This window comes from Chlorocebus sabaeus, chromosome 1, assembly GCF_047675955.1.
Source record: "Chlorocebus sabaeus isolate Y175 chromosome 1, mChlSab1.0.hap1, whole genome shotgun sequence".
Classification (NCBI taxonomy): Eukaryota; Metazoa; Chordata; class Mammalia; order Primates; family Cercopithecidae; genus Chlorocebus; species Chlorocebus sabaeus.
Genome location: NC_132904.1, coordinates 13328194 through 13347464, shown reverse-complemented (window position 1 = coordinate 13347464; position 19271 = coordinate 13328194). Strand labels below are relative to the sequence as shown.

Sequence of the window (19271 nt, the reverse complement as noted above, 5' to 3'; positions counted from 1 at the left end):
ACCCTTATGATACATAATTTCATCCTCTGTCATCAAAGGAAATTGTGTTATCAAAAGCTATCAGTTACCTCAATCTTCCAAGCCTAATCATGTGTTATCAAAAGCTATCAGTTACCTCAATCTTCCAAGCCTGATCATATAAAGTTTGACTCCTAAAATTGCCAGCATTATTTCTACAATATTTTTTTCCCTTGTGCACTGGCCAGATGTAGAGAATCTAGGATCCACAAGATCTTGAGTCTCTAGAGAATGGAGCCTGGTCCATAAATCATGGTGTAGATTACTTCCAATTTGAATATTCAACTGGATTGTGGTCTAAAAGAAAAACCCATATTAGGGCAAGGAATGCATGGAGCTGTTTGGCTAGAAGGTAGTCTAAGCTGAGTAATAGAGTCTTTAAGGCACAAAAACAGTCAAATCTTGCTCAAAATAGCAGGAATCTTACTCGTATCTCCTTGTGTTAGTTACCTACTGCTACATAACAAATTGCCACAAAGGTAGCTGCTTAAAACAACAAGCTTATTATCTCTCAGTTCAGAAGCCCAGGAAAGTTTGGTTAAATTATTTGTTCAGAATATCACATGGCTAAAATCAGAGGACTGGCCAGGGCAGTGGTTCTGGGGTTGGGCTCCTCTTCAAAGTTCATCCATTGTTAGAAGAATCCAGTCCTTGTGACTGCAGGACTGAGGTTCCCATTTCCTTGCTGGCTGTCAGCTGAGAACTGCTCCTGCGTTCCTTCTCATGTGATCCCTTCCATCTTCAACCCAGTAACAGTTTGTCAAGTCTTCTCAAACCCAAATCTGACTCCCTCTCCTGTATCTGGTTTTAAGGAGTCATTTTATTACACTGGACTTACTCGAATAATCCAAGATAACCTATTTTAAGATAAATCAATTAATAACCTTAAATTTCTGTGCTCCTTTTCTCATTGAATATAACCACAATCAGGAAAGACTGTGGGCTCCCATAAATAGTACACATGGAAAAATACACATAATTTTAAAAATTAATGTTTTCCTAATTTCTTAGAAACACGTTTGACTTTTAAAGTGGGAAATAACTGAGTGGTGTTTTAAAGAGATTACTGTGGCTGCAGTATGGAGGATGAATTGGAGAAAGAAAGATGGAGGCAGGGAGTCAATTAGGTCTTGATATAGTGAAGAAAGAGATACTAAGTGATCTAGGGATGTATAGAAGAGTAGAGACTAAAACGATAACTCAAGAGTAAAATTGTCATGATGGGACAGGAACTAGAGGTGTAGAATTGAGGAAAATGAAGAATAAACCATCTTCTCTAGCTTAAAAGATTAGCTGGCTGAGACATCATTACCATCAACAAAACAGAGCAAGAGGCACAGGTTGGAGCAAGAGTAAGGGGCATAGTCAGTTCTTTCTAGTATGGTGTATTAATCAGGGTCCTCCAGAGAAACAGAACCAAGAGGATTAGATAGATAGACAGACAGATACAGATAGACATATAGAAGATAGATAGAAGATAGATGATAGATAGATAGATAGATAGATAGATAGATAGATAGATAGATAGGGAATTGGCTCACATGATTATAAGGCTGAGAAGTCCCAAGATCTGAAAGCTGGAGACCTAGGAGAGCTGATGGTATAGTTCCAGTCTAAGTCCAAAGGCCTCAGAACCAAGAGTTTAAATTCCAGTTTAAGTCTTAGTCCGAAGATAGGAAAAGTCCAGTGTCCCAGCTCAAAGACAGGCAGAGAAAGCAAATTTTCTCTTGCTCAGGCTTTGCTTTTACTTAGGCCCTTATTGGAGACATTGAAAGTGACACTGGGTTTTACCACCATTCGTGGAATAAGATTTAAAGACACTATTATTATTTATAATTTAAAAAAAAAAAAAAGAAAACTAGAGGATCTGGAGACTCCTAAGCAGGTGACATCTGGCCACAACAGTTGACTGCACTAACTCTGCTCCCAGAATTGTTCTCTCCAGAGAATGGATATGGATTTTTTTTAAAGGAGAGCTTTAACAAAAGAGAAAAACAAGAGAAACTTAAAAACAAAGAAAATTGACTTTCAGTTGCAGTAACAGAAGAATGAGAGATTAAATGAAGCCATCCATTCAGTCTACCAATGTAAATGTTAACCTCATCCAGACACATCCTCATAGACACACTCAGAATAAAGTTTAACCAAAAATCTGGGCACCTATGGTTCAATCAAGATGATGCATACAATTAACCATCAAAAGGCCATCCCTTGTCAACCTCACACTCATATGCATCTCCTTAAGCCATACTTAATCTCCAAATAAAGACTAAAAGGTCATAATTCTTCATTATATGTTACAACTGTCATGCATACAACTGTAAATGTACCAACCTCTTCTCAGAAGAAGGGTAAAGTCTGTGAATGATGTTTACTCTTCTCCTTACTGTCTAGCAACTTCTATGATTTAAATCATATGATGTAAAGTTAACAATACTTAATACTATAATATAAACATGCCTTAGGTTACATGATTAGCGAATGAGAGGGAAAAGATTGTGTGTGTGTGTGTGTGTGTGTGTGTGTGTGTGTGTGTATGTGGTTTCTATAACTGGATAGTAGTGTATATTACCATAATATACACGTTTTCTTCTTGCAAATTGGGAAAGGGAGTGAGGGCATAAAAATCCCATCTGACCACAGTGAAACAAAGAATCCTTTTGTTCTTAAACATAAAATTCCTAGGTAGTCACAAAGGGAATATCTAATACCTATGTGTAAGTCCGAAATTAGTAATTAGAGTGTGTATGTCAGAAGATACTGTAGGAAATCCCTGGTGCTGCCTTTGTAGGTTCTGTAGAATAGTCTTCTAATCTTATTTTTAAAGTATGCTATACATGCAAGATTGTACTAGTACTACTTCAGAGTAGTGAAGAAGCAGGATGAAAACCAACAGGACAGTGCAGTGAGAAAAACAGTCAACACAGACAGAAGCCTAGACATGCAGAGAAAACTAAGAATTCAATAGACGCAGAAAATCAGAGCTTGAGACCACTCCACACGATAGAAGTCCCAGTGGCTCCCCTTCCCTCGTATTCACTTGCATCTTCCAAGAAATGTCTGGAGACATTGAGAGTGACACTGGGTTTTACCATCGTTCATGGAATAAGATTTAAAGACACTATTATTGTTTATAATTTTAAAAAACAAAAAAATCATTGTTTATAATTTTAAAAAACAAAAAAATTATTGTTCATAATTTTAAAAAACAAAAAAATCTTTGGGGACTCCTAAGCAGGTGACATCTGGCCACAACAGTTGATTGCTCTAATTCTGCTCCCAGAGTTGTTCTTTTCAGGGTATGGATATGGATCTTTTTAAAGGAGGCCTTTTGCAACAGAGGAAAATAAGAGAAACTTAAAAACAAAGAAAATTGACTTTCAGCTGCAGTAACAGAAGAATAAGAGAAAGAATATAGAGTGTTTTTCTTGGAACTTTCCAGCAAGGGAATCAGATGAGAGGCTGTGAGGAAAGGCTTAATCCCATTGACTGTGAATCAGAGAACTTGAATTCCTTGGATCATCATAACTTCTCTGGAATACTTAGCAATAAGAAGCTTGAAATTAAGGCTGAATTTCAGAACACTAACGAATACAAACATATTATATATTATTCCATAAACCACCTTAAGACTAGAGTAATTTGCATTAAAAGAGTAAGTTTTGGCAGACTGGAAAATAAGAAGAAATCTGAGGGTATGAAAAATTGTTGAAGTAGTGAACAGATACATGTCATCAATGTATAAAGGGGCCTAGGGCATTTATTAGCAGAAGGCCATGGAGTTCCACAGCCACCCTGAAATGGAGAAATTGTAAAATAATGTCTGCACTGGGGCCAGGCGTGGTGGCTCATGCCTGTAATCCTAGCACTTTGGGAGGCCGAGGTGGGCGGATCACGAGGTCAGGAGATCAAGACCAACCTAGCCAACATGGTGAAACCACGTCTCTACTAAAAATACAAAAAATTAGCCAGGCATGGTAGCAGGCACCTGTAATCCCAGCTACTCGGGAGGCTGAGGCAGGAGAATGGCGTGAACCCAGGAGGCAGAACTTGCAGTGAGCTGAGATCACGCCACTGCATTCCATCCAGCCTGGGTGACAGAGCAAGACTCCGTCAAAAAATAAATGAATAAAAAAAAAAGTCTCCACTGATTCAGTGTGACATTTCCAGTGTTATAGCTAAGCTCATAGAAATACATTTAACCTATAAAGAATCAACCAAAATGAACTTTGGAAATAATGCAAACATAAAGCAAGACAAAGTATCTGCTCACCATGTTAAAAATGGTAACAATAAGAGAAATAATACTTATTACTCTTATTTTTATTACTACTACAATTTACTTAGCATCTACTGCATTCCAGGTACTTTAAAATTCACTCATGATAACTGTATAACAATTTTTATTCTCACGAAAGAAATGTAATGTTCTAATAAATATGTAAATTAATAGATAACTTGGCCTAGATCCCATAACTAGTAAATAAAAGAGCTTGGGGTTCATTCTAGGTTTCTCTTCTCCAAAAAGTAAGTCTTTCACTGCATTGCCAGAATTAGCTTGCATGAATTAAAGAATAATAAAAATTAAAGTTATATTTCTGCCATTTGTCAGATAGCTATTAGAACACTGTGCTGGTCATAATGCTTAGAGGGAGAAAAAACAAAAACTGAGGAAGGTCTAGAGCAAAGCTAAAACCTGAGTAATGAGGGTGAAATGGTGTTTTATAAAAGTATGTTGCAACATAGTGTGCTTAACTTAGGGAACGCTAACACAACATCAGATGATGTTCACGAAGGATAATCACCATTATGATTCAATGTCCATAGAAAATTGAACAAGAGATGGATACGTTCAGAGAAAAGAAATTGTGAGGGAGGGGTGGCCTTTTAAAATATTCTAACTGGCACGTGTCTAGAGGCTGTCACATCATGAGGTTCAATTAAGGAAGACCCGATCTCAATAGGAAACACCAGAAAATGACAAGGTACAGTTAAAAATAGACACAAATTGTTCCCCTCCCTTCATTCTTGTCCTTTCAAGATGGAAGTACAGATCCTCCCGTGAAGACATTAGGGGGCCTATTTTCTTACCCCTCGAATCTGGGTTGTCTAGGAAATTTGCTTGGCCAATAGGACATTAGCACACATGACTCAGCAGAGGTCTGAAAAGTATTTGTGAATGGGAAGAGAACCAAGAGTCTGCCAACTGCCAGAGACAGGACTGAGGCCATCCTAACTCACGGAATTGAACACTCCACCAGGTGACCACAGTTGCATGAGAAAGCCTAGTAGAGAAGTGCTGAGCAGGCTCAGGTAAGAGACCATACACAGGACCCATGGTGTGTAAACAAAAGCCGATGGTGGTTGCCGGAAGTAACTACATTTTGAGGGATTTATTACACAGCTAAAGCTACTTAAATCAGGTGGCAAAACCACAAAGTGATAGGAAAAATGGATGTTATCTATACTTTAAGAAGTGGTTACTTTGTTCCGTGGCCTGAGAGGTTTTTGCGTTCTACCTGCGTCTGAAGATATGGAACTGGAATAAATGTGTATCTAGTTGCCATTTGGTAACCAAAATGTCCTTTTTTTTTTTTTTTTTTTTGAGACAGAGTCTCGCTCTGTCGCCCAGGCTGGAGTGCAGTGGTAGAATTTCTGCTCAAGGAAACCTCCGCCTCCTGGGTTCAAGCGATTCTCATGCCTCAGCCTCCCGAGTAGCTGGGCCAACAGGCAGGCGCCACCACACCCGGCTAATTTTTTATTTTTATTTATTTATTTTTTTGAGATGGAGTCTTGCTCTGTCGCCCAGGCTGGAGTGCAGTGGCCGGATCTCAGCTCACTGCAAGCTCCGCCTCCCGGGTTTACGCCCTTCTCCTGCTTCAGCCTCCCGAGTAGCTGGGACTACAGGCGCCCGCCACCTCGCCCAGCTAGTTTTTTGTATTTTTTTTAGTAAAGACGGGGTTTCACCGTGTTAGCCAGGATGGTCTCGATCTCCTGACCTCGTGATCCGCCCGTCTCAGCCTCCAAAAGTGTTGGGATTACAGGCGTGAGCCACCGTGCACGGTCCCTAAAATGTCTTTATATGTAGACCATCTAGTCCGATTTGGTCAATGTACATATGAGGAATCAGAAACCAGGAAAGGGGGATGTGACTTGCCAAAAGTCACAGTAAACCCCTAACTAACCAGGACTACTTGTCAGGTTGTCCGATCCCCAGTCCCAGGCATTTTACTTAGGGCCGTCTTGGGATCTCGAGCCGTCCTGAGATTCTATGACTCTGTGACTCTACGGTTCTATAATTCCAAGACAAAGCAAACAATTCCAGTGCTCCAGGCAGCCTCAGCACAAGAAAAGAACATGGTCGAGGCTGAAGTACCAACTAAATAATCTCCTTTCAAATTTTCACCGACACCATCATGGATTCAAGCACCGCACACAGTCCGGTGTTTCTGGTATTTCCTCCAGAAATCACTGCTCCAGAATATGAATCCGCAGAACTTTCAGCCACCACCTTTTCGACTCAAAGCCCCTTGCAAAAATTATTTGCTACAAAAATGAAAATCATAGGGGTAAGTAAGACTTTCTACTGAGGCAGGGGAAAGGCCAGGAAAATTATCTCTTGGCACATGTTTGAAGGCAGGAGCCCATTCCAATTCTTCTTTAAGAATATGTGAATATAGAGTGTTAGTGGGACATTTGAGAGAGGATGTTTGACAAGAACGAATCACATGGGTCTGGACTTGACAAAAACATGCTATCATTTAGGACTCACCTCCTTAAAAAGTGATAGTTGCTATGGCAGTAAATGAGATTCCTCAGACTGAGAAGCTGGGCTGAGAAGAGAGAAGAGCACAGAGACTCCCACGTTGTACACCTTCCATTTTTGTATGTTGTCCTCATTAGTCTTCCCAGTACTTGTCAAACCACTGCCTGGTGTCACAGGCTCAGAGAATTGGCCATCTCCAGGTCACTTCTGCTTGGGGCCAGCCTGGTATACTCATTTAGAATTCAGTGTTTCTCAAACATTCATATTTATGGGCTAAACAGCTGAAGAGCTTATGAAGACACAGATTTCCCAGCCTCACCTGGAGACTGTTCAGTAAGTATGGGATAGGGCCTGATAGTTCGCATTTCAGGCTCCCAAGTGATCCTGATGTTGCCAATCCGTGGATCACATTTTCACGAGCACTGATTTAGATCATTTTACCCCTCACCAAATACCATATAGAGGAATTAAGAAAGTACCCAGGAGCATCACAAAGGGACTTCTATTATTCTTCCCCTAATTACCAAAGAGAGTAATTGCCAAATCCTTTTAACCAAAAGAAGACCTTCTAAACAGAAGGGAAACTATCACTTGGCTTTTCCTCACCATGACTTTTTCCTCTATTTGCAGACTATCCAGATCCTGTTTGGAATTATGACCTTTTCTTTTGGAGTTATCTTCCTTTTCACCTTGTTAAAACCATATCCAAGGTTTCCCTTTATATTTCTTTCAGGATATCCATTCTGGGGCTCTGTTTTGGTGAGTAGAGTCAATCAAGTTCAATTTGGATCCATGCCAACCAGGATGTTAAGGAATTCTTTGCAATGAAATTAGCTAGATCCAGTTGTATGATATGCTTTCAAAAGTGCAAAAAACTAACCTTGTTGAAATGATTTCCCCATTTATTCATCACAGTCACTGATATTCCATCATTAGGTCTTGAAGTTCCTTTGGGAATATTTCTTTCGAGGCTTGAATTTGTTTATTTGGCTATTCATTCATTCGAAATCAGTTACCATCTATTATAAGCCAGATACCCAGAGAAAGGCAGTGAGCCTCTCCCCCAAAGACCTCTCAGTTTAGCAAGAAAGCACGTAAACAGATCACTTCAAGGCAGTGTGATAAATATTATCACAGAGGTGCAGGAAGCGCTTATGTAGGCAGAGATGAAGGAGCAATTTATTCTTTACAGAAGTGCAGTGGGAAGGGTTTCTCAGATATACCTTTAAACTGCAGAGAGGTATTTATCAAACCCAATTTAGCCACAATCAATAAACATTAACTTCAGACCTAATTTAGTGCCACAGCATGGGCAGGGCAATGGATTCAGGGAAAAGACAGCAGTCCCTGAGCTCAAGGCCTCAGTTGAATGAGGAGTCAGACAATTAACATAGGGTGTGATGAGGGAGAATAGACACAGGGGCTCCCTTCACAGAGGGGACAACGCCCAGAGACATTTCCAGCTTGAACGAGTTTTAAAGGGTGAATGGTTAATCAAGTGAGGACACGCACAGAAGATGAGAGTTGGGATGCCTGAGTGTAAGGATTAGAGATGCCTTGTTGCATGCCAAGAGCGAAAAATGAGCAAAGGCTGAAGGTATGGGAGAGCATTTTCTATTATGTGAACTATAAGAGTTCAGCACAGGGAGTGAGGGTGGAGGGATGAGGCTGGAAAATGCCCATGAAGGAGCTAGAAATGTAAACATGGATGCGCTGTAATTAGATTTGAAATTTCCACTAGCCAACAATGCTACCACGTGTGACCCACTTCCAAGAAAGATCTTGGAGATTTTTAAGAACCACCAGCACATCCACCACAACCCACCTTATGTTCCCATTCAAGAGAATACACTGGATTATAGTAAGATGGAATTCGATCTTAATGATTGTAAACTGACTTGACATCCCTTTGTCATGAGATCAAAGCTGAGTTCACAATAGCTATAAAAGGAACATGGATGAGCAAACCAAAGCCCTGTATGGTTAAAAAAAAAAAAAGTTTATTTTCAAATAAATAGGGCTAAAGCAGATTTCCAGACCAGTGTTTTGTCCACTATTCCATTTGCGGAAAGTCATATAAAGCAACTCACCCTTCTCACTGCCCTGAGGAGTGTGCGAACTTAGAAGGCAGGCATGTAAAAGAATTGCATAGAAGTCTATTCTGTAAGAACTCAACATCAGCTAAACATGGCCATCATTAACGTATTTATTCCTCTTAACAGTTCATTAATTCTGGAGCCTTCCTAATTGCACTGAAAAGAAAAACCACAGAAACTCTGGTGAGTTATATTTCTACTTTTTAAAAATATATTTTGTAGCCAGGCATGGTGGCTCACGCCTGTAATCCCAGCACTTTGGGAGGCCTAGGCGGGTGGATCACGAGGTCAGGAGTTCAAGACCAGCCTGGCCAACATGGTGAAACCCCATCTCTACTAAAAATACAAAATTAGCCAGGTGTGGTGGCACACACCTGTAGTCCAGCTACTCGGGAGGCTGAGGCAGGAGAATTGCTTGTACCCGAGAGGTGGAAGTTGCAGTGAGTTGAGATCATGCCATTGCACTCCAGCCTGGGCAATGGAATAAGACTCCACCACACACACGCACGCACACACACACACACACACACACAAAAGAGTAATGAGTTACATTTTTACTATTTCCACTTCATTAAAAATATATAACTTTCAAATAATTTATCCTGGCCTTGAAAAAAGTTTGTAAAATCATTAAGTCACCATAATTCCACAAACTATCAAGTATTGATACCAATAAACAGTATTTGCTTCCTGTTTTCCTAGAATTATAACCCACTACGCCAGAGGAGAAAGTTTCTCTGGTCATCTAGTTTAGCTCTTATTTTGTGTATGAAGACACTGAGGCTTACAATTGTTAAATAACTTGTCCAAATTCCCAGTCAATTAATGGTAGAATTATTTCAATAATCCAGTTACTTATTCATTCTTTTTTGTTTTCTGGGTATTTACAGCATTCCAGGCACTTTGACAGGCACTACTTTCATTCATTTGAAAGGCAAACTGTAGACAATCTAATTAAACCATAAACAGAATCTCAAAATAAAGAATACAGTGCTACTGAATGTAAAGGTATAGATAAATTATAAGTAGAATATTTTTACTTTACTCAAAGAATTGAAGACATAAAATATTACTAGGCCAATACATGATTTTAGAAAAGGACTGAAAATCCTTCGTTTGTCATTTTAGGGAGAAATTAAAAATGGCAGAGAAGTGCAGCATTTAATTAAACATAGGAGTCTGAAAACAAAAATGTAAATAGACCATGACTTTCACCAGAGAATCAAAATGCAATCGTTACAGGCACACCTTTCCTCCCAGCTGAATGAGAGTTAACTTAGGCATAGAATATGGGGAATGGGAAGGTTATTAAAAGTTCACAGGATGCCCACATTGTGTAGATGAGGGCCTGAAGCCCAAAGATGTGAAGCAATTCGCATAGGACCACAGAGCTGCCTCGTGGCATTAAGATGCTGTGAGTAAAATCCTGCTCTCCATTCTCTGCACTCATTGCTTTGTTTGTAGTACGGGCTGGGCCTGAGTCACATTGTTATGTTCTTATTCTATTTCAGATAATACTGACCCGAATAATGAATTTCCTTAGTGCCCTGGGAGCAATAGCTGGAATCATTCTCCTCACATTTGGTTTCATGCTAGATCAAAACTACATCTGTGGTTATTCTCACCAAAATAGTCAGTGTAATGCTGTTACTGTCCTGTTCATGGTAAGTATGTTGCATTTATAGAGTGAGAAGTAAAGGGCTTAATAGAAAATATTTATTAGCACTCAATCAGCGCCATTCAGATCATGTTGTGGACACCCATGTCTTGTCTTTTATTGACAAACATTTATGAAATCCATAATATTTGATAGATATTATACCAGGCATTGTGGAAGAGAAAATATAAACCCATTATAACTCCCACCTTTAGGAATTCACAGTAGCACAAGAGACAAAACATATACACAAATCAGTATAATACAAAATGATACACTAAAAAAAAAAGGTACAGCAGTATGGCTGTAGTTTATAGTCCCATATGTACATTAGAATCACAGTGGCGTGATTTTACAGTTCTTGATTTGGTTTTAACAGGCTGAACTTCTGATAAAGCATGATAAGATTGAAAAGGGGCATTTATTTTAGCTGCTTTCAAAATACCACTAAGATTAGTGTAAAAGAATGTAAAAGGTTTGATCCACACGGAGAGAAACAGAGAGTTACCAAACACATCAAAAATTGCTGAGGAAATTGAAAACCCACCATCTAAGGCAAAGGGGTGGGGGGTCATATTAGAAGATATTTCTTAAGGCAAAGTCCAAGAAATACTTAACATTTGAATGCACCAGGTCCACAGAAAGCAGGACCAACGTGCAGAAAACAGGGAGACTGATTTAGGTAATGGTTAAGTATGGCTACGTGAATCAACTCTTCTCTGAAAACAGAAGTTTTTTATTAAAAAAAAAAAAAACAAAAACAAAAAAACAAAAAAAAACAACCTTAAAGGCATTAAAAAGCTGAAAGGTCAGCTGAAACTACTAAAGCAATTTTTAGATGAAAGCCTGCAACCTGAAATTTACAAGTGGAATTCTGAAGAGCACGAAAGCTGCTCATGTCTTCAGACCCACTTGCCAGTGATGCTGATTTGCAATCCAATTCCTGGCCCGTGTGGACTGAAAGAGAAAGAAGTCAAGGTTTCACGTCCATTCAAGGTATAAAGACTTAAAAGAGATTTTCTCCATATGAAACTAGGTCTTTGATAGGCTACGACGCTCTTCAGGTAAGGACAAAAAGATATACAAAGTACCCTGCCCCCAAACAGCAAAGGAGAGTTGCTGAACAAAGTTTAAAAAGAAGTATTTAAGAAGTGTGGCCACAGGCCAAACCCCTCGACAACCTCCTTGCACACTCCAATCCCCACTGACCTTTGCTAGGCATAAACTGGGTGAGGCAAGAATACCTGAATTTGGTCTTGGTATGTGGTGCCCCTGGTACGTGGCAGAAGCAAAACTGAAGTCTATCTAGGGGAAAAACGTTCATTAATCTCAACAAATTCCCATCAAATTTTCCATTGAAAATTAACAGTAGGCACTCAAAAGAGGCATAGAAAGAAATAAGACAACGGAAATGACAACTAATAGAAACAGAATATAGCAAAAACAATAGCACCCATAAACTTCTGATACTAAGTATATTAGAAGAGATTTTTAAACCACAGTATTTATCATGTTTTAAGAAATAAATGATAAACTTTAAAATACTTCAGGGAATATAAAATCACAGAAAGTGAAATAGAAGATTTTCTATGTAAAACTATTATGTACCCATAAAAATAGAAAATTTAAAAATTTAAATTTTTTAAAAAGATGGTCCCAGTAAATAAAAGTTAAAAAAAAAAAAAAAAAAAACACAACTGCATTCTGTTTACAAGAAACAGCTGCAGTAGTAGCAAACAAACAGATTTAAGGCAAGAAGCATTACTAAACGTATAATAGAGGACTTTCTGTAATAAAAGGGTCAATCCACAAGAGAAATATTACATTTCTAGGTTTGAATGCTCCTCATAACAACTCAAAGCCAAAAGGAAAAGCTAATTCAGCTGAAAAACATGACTAGAGAAAACTAAAATCATCATAAGAAATTTTAGCACACATTTCTCAGCAACTGAAAGAATATGTAGACAGACCACAAAATTATAGGATTTTGAACACAATTGATAAAATTGACCTAAATGTCATATATAGAACAAACACTACACCCAATAACTACATAATACTGTCAACTGACATTTTTAATTGACAGATAAAAATCATATGTATTTATCACATATAACATATTTTGAAGTACGTATATACATTGTGGAATGTTTAAATCTAATTGACAAAGGCATTATCTCCCATAGTTATCACTTTTGCAGTGAGAACACTTAACATTCACTATCTTTGCACTTTGAAGAATACAATAGCCATCATTCTCAGCAAACACAGGAAGAGAAAACCAAACACCACATGTTCTCACTCATAAGTGGGAGTTGAACGATGAGAAGACATGGACACAGGGAAGGGAATATCACACACCAGGGCCTGCTGGGGGTTAGTGCGACAAGGGGAGGGAGAGCATTAGAACAAATACCTAACGCATCTGGGTTTTAACAGGTTGATAAGTGCAGCAAACCACCATGGCACATGTATACCTGTGTAACAAACCTGCGTGTCCTGCACATGTATCCCAGAACTTAAAGTAAAATAAAATAAAATAAAAAGAATACAGTAGACTGTCATTAACTATGGGCACCCCGCTGTATAATGGATCTCTTGAACTTATTCCTCCCATCTAACTAACTGATGGAAGTGAGAAGACAATAGAATTACATCTTTAAACTGCTAAAACAAAAATAATGCCAATCCAAAATCTAGGCCTGGTGAAAATGTTCTTCAGAAGTGAAAGTGAAATAGCCAGGCACGATGGCTCAGGCCTGTAATCCCAGGACTTTGGGAGGCCAAGTGGGGGCAGATCACTTGAGGTCAGGAGTTCGAGACCAGGCTGCCCAACATGGTGAAACATCGTCTCTACTAAAAATACAAAAATTAGCAGGGTGTGGTGGTGGGTGGCTTTAATCCCAGCTTCCTTACTCGGGAAGCTAAGGCAGGAGAATCATTTGAATCTGGGAGGCAGACGTTGAAGTGAGCCGAGACTGCGCCACTGCACTCCAGTCTAGGCAACAGAGAAAGACTCTGTCTCAAAAAAACAAACAAAACAAAACAAAACAAAAAAACTGTGATGAAAGTGAAAAACAGCTGACCAATTTGAGAGATTTCACGATTTCACTTAGAGCATTTTCAACAATTAGCCATATGCTGAGCCTGCAAGCCTCAACAAAATTCAAAGGATTAAAATCATACACAATATATTCTCTGAAAACAATGGAAGTGAATTAAATGTCAATTTTAAAAAGGCAAAAAAAGTCCCAAAACTGTTTTGAAATTCTAAGTTATACAAGGCTCAAAGAATTTACAATAGAAATAAAAAATATATTAAAAACAAAATAATAGGAATATTTATATAAATTGATACAACTAAAGCATGCTTAGAGGAAACTTTATAACCTCAAATGCAAGTATTGGGAAAGAAAATAGACTAAAAATAAATTATCTAAATATTCATACCAAGAAGTTAGATTAAAAAATTAAACATAAAGAAAATGAAAGAATTGAGATATAGTATTCTATAATAGAGATAACAAAGAATAGAGATAAAAACTAATGAAATACAACACAAACAATAGACAAGATAAAATAAAGCTAAATATGGATGTTTGAAAAACTAATAAAATTGGTAAACTCCTAGATATTTAAAAAGAAAAAAGAGAAAACACAAACTATCATTATCAGAAATGAAGGTGTATCACTATAAATACAATAGCCAAGAATATATGAAGAAATTATTAACATAAAAATTACTTGATGCTTTAGATGAAATTGACAAATTCCTTATAAACTATGCAAAACCACTTGCCACGACTAACACAGGAAAAAATGTATACATCTGACTGGTCTTATATCTAATAAAAAATCAAATACATAATTTAAAACTTTCTGTCTAAAAAGAAAAAGCAAAGCCTTGCAGGAGTAGACTAATTCTTCCAAACATTTAGAAAAGAAACAACACCAAACTGAATACTTTCAGTTGACTTCTCAACTCACAAATATTTGTGTGAGGCTGTCACAAGTTTGACATGAAAACATGACATTATAAAATATTTTAAAATTACAGGTAATTCTATCTTGTAAAGTTTGTGAAGAAATCTGAAATAAAATATTAAAAAATCAAATTCAGCATTATATATGATAATAAACCGTGGCCAAGTCAGTGAATACCAGAAGTACACAATTGATTTCACATTCAAACATCAATCAGTGATACACCTAAATGTGAAATCCTAAACTATAAAGCTTGAGGGGATGGGCTGCAGGGAACTCAGGAGAATATCTTCACAACTGTGGGAGTAGACAAAGCTTTCTTAGTCCATAAAATGGACTAACCATAGGGGAAAAATAAAATAAACAAAATGGACTACCAAAGCACAGAAAGGGAGAAAATCTCCTCTCTCTATATATATCTCTCTCACAAAAGACCCACATCCAGAATATATTAAGCACTCCTGAAAATCAATAATAAAAAGGCCAAAAAAAGAGTAAGACTTGAGCAAGTACTTCACAAAGATAGATAAATGGCTAGTGAGCATGTGGGAACGTGCTCAACATTATTAATCATCTCATAAATGCAAATTAAAATCACAATAAGACACTACTCCACACACACCAGAATCAATTTAATTAAAAGGACCGGCAATACCACGTGTTGGAAGGAATGTGAAGCAACTGGAACTCTTAGACCCTTTTGGTGGAAATGGAAAATGGAAAATGGTTCAACTACCTCGAAAAACTATTTGGTGGTTTTTAACAAAGTTAATCATACACCTACTTTATGTCTCATGATACATACAAAAATGTTTATAGCAGTCCTATTCATTATAGTTAATCTGGTAAGGAATTCAAATTTCTATCAACAACATTATGGCTAAAACAAGTTAACTATTCAAATAGTAGAATACTCCTCAGCAATATAAAAGAACAACCTACTGACACACAGAGGAGCATGAATGAATTTCAATTTGTTATATTGAGGCAAACAATTTCAGACAAAAACTAAACAGGTAAATTTACATGATACTAGAAATCAGAAGTGTGGTTGACTCTCAGTGGGGTGGGAGGATTGATTGCGAAGGGACACAAGAGGATTGATTGAGAAGGGACACATTTTATCACTGGGGTGATAAAAATGTGATATATCTTGACGTGGAAAGAAAAAGAGATAAAATACACTTCTTAGTTTTTTGTTTTGTTTTTTTTTTTTTTTTGAGATGGAGTCTCGCTCTGTTGCCCAGGCTGGAGTGCAGTGACGTGATCTCGGCCTACTGCAACCTCCGTCTCCCAGGTTCCAGTGATTCTCCTGTCTTGGCCTCCCGAGTCGCTGGAATTATAGGCACATGCTGCCATGCCCAGCTAATTTTTTGTATTTTGGTAGAGACAAAGTTTCACCATGATGCCCAGGCTGGTCGCGAACTCCTGAACTCAGGCAATCCACCCGCCTCGGCCTTCCAAAGTGCTAGGATTACAGGCACGAGCTGCCACAACCAGCTAAAATACACTTCTTTATATATAAACTTTGCTATAGTTAAAAATGGAAAATATAGTTTTAAAGCAGATAACAGCAACATTTTCATGTTTTTATATACGGAGTGCATATAACTGACAAGAAAAGTCAAGAACAAAATTTTTAAAAGATAAAGAATATGGGGAAGGAATTTACAAAAAGGAAACTATGATGGCCAAACATACAATAATGTTCCAATTCACTAATAGTCAGGGAAAGGTCAATTAATTTAACAATCAATGGCAATGTCACTGCCATTTTGGGAAGCAAGGAGACAACATTTACTTACCTGAATGATAAACAGATCCAGATGTCTATCTCTACAGCAATTAAACCACCTATATAAGGGTACATGTACAGGAATGCTATTGCAGCATTGTTCAGAGCAGTAAAAAAAAAAAAAAAAAAGAATAAAAGAGGAAATCAGTCAGTTCCTGTCACAAAAGAATAAATGAATGGTGACAAACTACACCATGAACTATTACGTGGCCATTAAAATCCATGTGGCTCTAAAACAGCTACTCAACCTATAGTTAAAATATAGTAGACAAATAAGGCTTTAGGAGAGGATGTTAACCATATTAACCTTTGCAGCCTGAGTATAAAGTAAAGCTCTCAGAAGACTGCAAACTTTAACTGGTAAGTGCAGATGTGCAGTCTCTGGGCTACTGAGAAGATGTGCATCTCTATTTGTGCTCATAGTGCCAAGATACAAAACATTTTGAAGGTCTTTTGCCATGGTTGAAAAAAGCACAGCTGGGGCCAGGCCATGGTGGCTCATGCCTGTAATCAGAGCACTTTGGGAGGCCAAGGCGGGCAGATCACCTGAGGTCAGGAGTTCAGCCTGTCCAATATGGTGAAACCCCGTCTCTACCAAAAATACAAAAACTAGCCGGGTGTGGTGGTGGGCACCTGTAATCCCAGCTACTCAGAAGGCTGAGGCAGGAGAATCGCTTGAACCTGGGAGTTGGAGGCTGCAGTGAGCCGAGATCCTGCCATTGTACTCCAGCCTGGGTGATAAGAGTGAAACTCCATCTCAAAAAAAACAAAAATTGTGGAACTACTAGCCTATACTGCTTATGTCTCTTTTGCTTCCTCTTTTTCTGAGCCAATAGTTTTCTTTTTTCCCTCTTTTTCTTTTCTATTTTTAATTCTTTTTCCTGTTTCTTCACCTTCTTTCTTTCCCCTTCATTAGATTACCTTTTATATATGCATTTCTTTGCATTTTATGTATTTATAAAATGGACTATTTCCTACATACATAAATCATACATACATACATATTTCATACATACATAAAAATGTATTATTTTATATGCCTTTCTCTAAAAAGATAATATGCTATGCTATGTTATCCCATGCTATGCTATGCTATGCTATGCTATGCTATCCTATGCTATGCTATGCTATGCTATGCTATGCTATACTATGCTATCCTATGCTATGCTATGCTATCCCATGCTATGCTATGCTATGCTATGCTATGCTATGCTATGCTATGCTATGCTATGCTACGCTACGCTATGCTATCCTAGCTATACTATGCTATGCTATGCTATCTTATGCTATGCTATGCTATGCTATCCTATGCTATCCCATGCTACGCTATGCTATCCCATGTTATGCTATGCTATGCTATGCTATGCTATGCTATCCTAGCTATACTATGCTATGCTATGCTATCTTATGCTATGCTATGCTATGCTATCCTATGCTATGCTATGCTATGTTATGCTATGCTATCCTATGCTATGCTATGCTATGCTATGCTATCCTATGCTCTGCTATGCTATGCTATGCTATGCTATGCTATGCTATGCTATCCTATGCTATGCTATGCTAGCTATCCTATGCTATGCTATGCTATCCTATGCTATGCTATGCTATGCTATCCTATGCTATGCTATGCTAGCTATCCTATGCTATGCTATGCTATCCTATGCTATGCTATGCTATCCTATGCTATGCTATGGTGTGCTATGCTATGCTATCCTATGCTATGCTATGCTATGCTATCCTATGCTATGCTATCCTATGCTATCCTATGCTATGCTATGCTATCCCATGCTATGCTATGCTATGCTATGCTATGCTATGCTATGCTATACTATGCTATGCTATCCTATGCTATCCTATGCTATGCTATGCTATCCCATGCTATGCTATGCTATGCTATGCTATGCTATGCTATGCTATGCTATGCTACGCTACGCTATGCTATCCTAGCTATACTATGCTATGCTATGCTATCTTATGCTATGCTATGCTATGCTATCCTATGCTATGCTATGCTATGCTATGCTATCCTAGCTATACTATGCTATGCTATCTTATGCTATGCTATGCTATGCTATGCTATGCTATGCTATGCTATCCTATGCTATGCTATGCTATGCTATGCTATGCTATGCTATGCTATCCTATGCTATGCTATGCTATCCTATGCTATGCTATGCTATGCTATGCTATGCTATGCTATGCTATGCTATCCTTTGCTATGCTATGCTATCCTATGCTATGCTATGGTATGCTATCCTATGCTATCCTATAGTAAAATAGATGTATGCTCTCATAATCCTTCACTGATTTGATTCCTAAGCATCAGATACACTTGAGATATGTGGGGAAGCTTTTATTATCTGGACATTGCTATGTTATTATAATCAGAAAAACCATTATCCTGCTAACATCATGACTCTTCTTTTTTTTTCTTCTTCTGTTACAGGGAATTTTGATTGCATTGATGACTTTCAGCATTATTGAATTATTAATTTCTCTGCCCTTCTCAATTGTGGGGTGCCACTCAGAGGACTGTGATTGTGAACAATGTTGTTGACTAGCACTGTGGGAATAAAGATGTGTTAAAATATTATTTAGCAATGACTTCTGCTTGTAAGGAAAAGCCAAAGGACACATAGAATCTTAAGGCTGGAAACTATCTGAAGCAAAGGGGAGTGGCTCAAGTGAGGGGGTTCTGGGGACATTTTGACTGATAAAGCACATTCTGCCTCTTGGCAATGCCATATGTCCCTCTCCCCAAATCAAATGGTCACCTTGGTGTTGTCACCTCTGTTAGTCATGCATTCTTTCAACTAAAGGACAGCAATGTGGTGTTGCAAAGATAGGAACCAAAGCCCAAGGCCTGGGGTGACCCAGTCGTCTAACTTCTCTGGTTGATGACATCTCTTGCTGATTTCACTAAGAGACTCCACCTAGTGGCTCCTACTCCAGTGG

At 38.2% G+C, this 19271-nt stretch overlaps 1 protein-coding gene across 1 annotated transcript; it reads left to right on the top strand.

Annotated features, from left to right (window-relative positions):
- Nucleotides 1–6331: 6331 nt before the first annotated feature.
- MS4A5 (membrane spanning 4-domains A5) lies at nt 6332–18906 on the top strand. The gene is made up of 5 exons (XM_007996883.3): nt 6332–6587; nt 7415–7543; nt 9007–9063; nt 10392–10544; nt 18763–18906. The coding sequence occupies exons 1-5, from the start codon at nt 6435–6437 to the stop codon at nt 18871–18873; spliced, it is 603 nt and encodes a 200-aa protein (XP_007995074.1). The 5' UTR covers nt 6332–6434; the 3' UTR covers nt 18874–18906.
- The last annotated feature ends 365 nt before the right edge of the window (nt 18907–19271 follow it).